Below are 3,220 nucleotides of genomic sequence, written 5' to 3'. Positions count from 1 at the left end.
TCTTTCATTATTAAATGAAAAAAATATCTCTTATCTTTCAATATGGTGTGAGTAGTTGCACTGTCTGCTAGACATATATTTTCACCATTCATAGCTGATTGCCTTTGCGAGATAATGTTCTTCAAAGAAAAAAAATAACCACAAAATGTCACACATAATGGTGAAAACAGGTATTCAAAGTTCAAATTACTAAAAGGTCTATAAAACAAAATTATCACATAAAACATAGCACTAGTAAAGGTCATAACATCATTATTAAAGTTGCTAAATGAAACATAGAGTAGTAGAGGTTTATTTTATTATTTATCAAATTTTGTGACCTTAATAATTTCCTTCAGGGGTAGAAAGAAAATCAGCCACTTCTAAGTGGGTTGCATTGCCATCATCAAAATCACCTTTGCCATCTTTATACACAAGATTGGTTTTTACTTTCTTTCCCTTCTGTTTTATGGACTACTGATAAAGACCAACTAGATGCTTTTGTGTGCGACACACACGAGACCAATGTCCTTTTCCTCCACAACGATAGCATACATTAGTCACATTTTCACCTTTTTCTTTCTCTTCCCTGTTACCATTTTTTCGATCCCACTTCTAGTAGGAATGTGAATTTTTAAAACGACCACCTCGACCATATCCATATCTATGTCCACGACCACGGCCACGCACACTACTATTTGCATGGTGTGTTTCTTTTAATTCTTGCCCATTGTGTAAACTCACATTCGCTTCAGGGAATGGAGCAGAGCCAGTTGGGCGTAATTCTTGGTTTTTCATTAGCAGCTCGTTGTTTTGCTCCGCCACTAGGAGACAAGAAATTAATTCAGAATATTTCTGGAAGCCTTTTTCACGATATTGTGTCTGCAAGACAACATTATTTGCATGGAAAGTTGAGTATGTTTTTTCTAACATTTCTGCATCAGTAATCTTCTCTCCACACAAATTCAATTGTGAAGTGATTCTGAACATGGCTGAGTTATAATCACTAACAGACTTAAAGTCTTGCAATCTTAAATTCAGCCACTCATAACGAGCTTTAGGCAAAATCACAATTTTCTGGTGGTCATATCTTTCCTTTAGATTGGCCCAAAGAATTTGAGGGTCCTTAATAGTCAAATATTCGGTCTTTAGACCTTCATGGAGGTGATGGCGAAGGAAAATCATGGCCTTGGCCTTATCTTATGTACTTTCTTCATTTCCCTCCTTAATAGTCTCACCAAGACCCTTTGCATCTAAGTGAATTTCAGCATCTAGTACCCATGATAAATAGTTATTTCCAGTGATGTCCAGAGCCACAAATTCGAGTTTTGTAAGATTTGACATTATAAACTATAAGACAAAATATACAAGTTAATAATGTAAAATAAAGCATGTTAATATGCAAATGAAATAACACATATGCAAATGAAATAGATCAACTTGTTACCGTTACTTCACCTAAGTGTCCTTCGGCAATCTTTAAGGAAAAATTTGTTGGCCTTGATTTCTTGTATTAGAGACTCGTGCTGATAACGTGTTGTGAAATAATAAAGAAAGAATAAACTAAAATGTGATAGAAGAAAGAGTGTAGAGAGAATGTAGAAGAGAGAGTATATCTTTTTTTTATATATTTCATGAGTACATGAGCCCCATATATATAGGGGTTAAAAGTAACTCTCTAATTATTATAGGGCATATAAAGGGCCATGACCTTTTATCTCCCATATTAATGGGGTATAGGAAAAGTCTCATAACTTATGAGGTATAGGAAGAGTTTTATAACTTATGGGGTTAATAATGACATCCACATAAATATTTCATAACATTTTAATAATAAATATATTTTTTTCATAATTTTTTCCTAAAATATCCTTATGAGGTGACATGTGCCATCTTAGGCATGTTAAAGGAAAAGACCATACATAAAAATCCACACAGAAAACAATTACACAATAACAGTCCAAGATGAATACTTCAATTTTTCGTTTTCCTAAGCATATATAAAATTTAGTATGCCATCCAATACTACATATTTACACTATTTTTGTTTTTAGTGTAATAAATAGATTATAGGGTTTGTTTAGCATTTTCAATTGAAAACGTTGATTTTAGTTATTATATTATAAATTTAAGAATATGTTAGTTTAAACGAGATTTAATATCTGAAATATTAATTTTAAATATTTTTAAGTAATTAATATAAATTACTTATAAAATTTAGATCCTATTTAATTAAGTGCTGAAAAATTCAATTAACTGAATATTAATATTTTCTGTAATTTAATATTTTAATTATTTTTGATAATTAGTAATGAAAACTACTAAATTGAATTTTAATAGGAACTTATTTAGTTTTCAGTACTTATTTTTTCAGTGTACCAAACATAGTCTTAGCTTGAATATATAAATCATACATTAAATATTAAAATCACATATAAATATAACTCTTATAACTCAAATATAAAGGATTGTTATTTTATGGTGTCTTTCTTATTATTAAATGTCATATTATTATTATTTTGATATTAACAAATATTCAATTTAAATTAATAAATATAATCAAATAATTTATGATAATTCATTATGAATATATGAAATGTAAATTTTAAACACTTTTTAGTTATTAGTATAAATTATTTATATATTTTTAGTATATAAATCATATTTATAATTTATAGTTGAAGGATAAGATTATAATTTGATACCTAAATTAATTTTTGAAGGTAAAAAATCAAAATTTTAAAATTTTGATTTGGCTTAAAATTAATTTTGTAGTTGAAGAGCAGAGTTAAACTTACTTTTGAAGTTCACTGCTAAATGCACTTCTCATTCTCGATTGTAAATATAATTAGTCTGGCTTGAACAGTTGATTAGATTTAAAATTACATTTTAACTGCAGTAGTAAATTAGAGTAAAATTTCGAATATGATGTATAAAACCAAATAATTCATTTCTCAAGTAAAAACATTTGTAGTTAAAATTGAATGACTATAATTTACATGCAATAAACTACGACACCAAATGTATTTCAGCATAGCATAAATAAATACACTAATGTATAAAGATCTACATAAAATGAATTACTAAGTAATACATGATCATTTAAATAAATAAATAACAATTTATTATTTATAATAAATAAATAACAATTTATTATTTATAATAAAAAACATATATTGTAAATGTAATATCTAACATAGGGCAAAGTTAGGGATCGGGATATTTATATAAGATAGACATG

General features: G+C 27.8%; 1 protein-coding gene across 1 annotated transcript; it reads right to left on the bottom strand.

Annotated features, from left to right (window-relative positions):
• Positions 1–594: 594 nt before the first annotated feature.
• On the bottom strand, positions 595–1,164 carry LOC108465536 (uncharacterized). The gene has a single exon (XM_017765880.1). It carries the CDS (start codon positions 1,162–1,164, stop codon positions 595–597), a length of 570 nt encoding a protein of 189 aa, XP_017621369.1.
• Between the last annotated feature and the right edge of the window lie 2,056 nt (positions 1,165–3,220).

The sequence above is a fragment of the Gossypium arboreum genome, chromosome 4 (assembly GCF_025698485.1).
Source record: "Gossypium arboreum isolate Shixiya-1 chromosome 4, ASM2569848v2, whole genome shotgun sequence".
Classification (NCBI taxonomy): domain Eukaryota; kingdom Viridiplantae; phylum Streptophyta; class Magnoliopsida; order Malvales; family Malvaceae; genus Gossypium; species Gossypium arboreum.
Note: the sequence above shows the minus strand (reverse complement) of the source record. Positions and strands in the feature narration are given on the sequence as shown.

Coding starts and splice junctions, on each gene's coding strand:
- LOC108465536 (XM_017765880.1), bottom strand. CDS start 1,164: ATGATTTTCCTTCGCCATCACCTCCATGAAGGTCTAAAGACCGAATAT.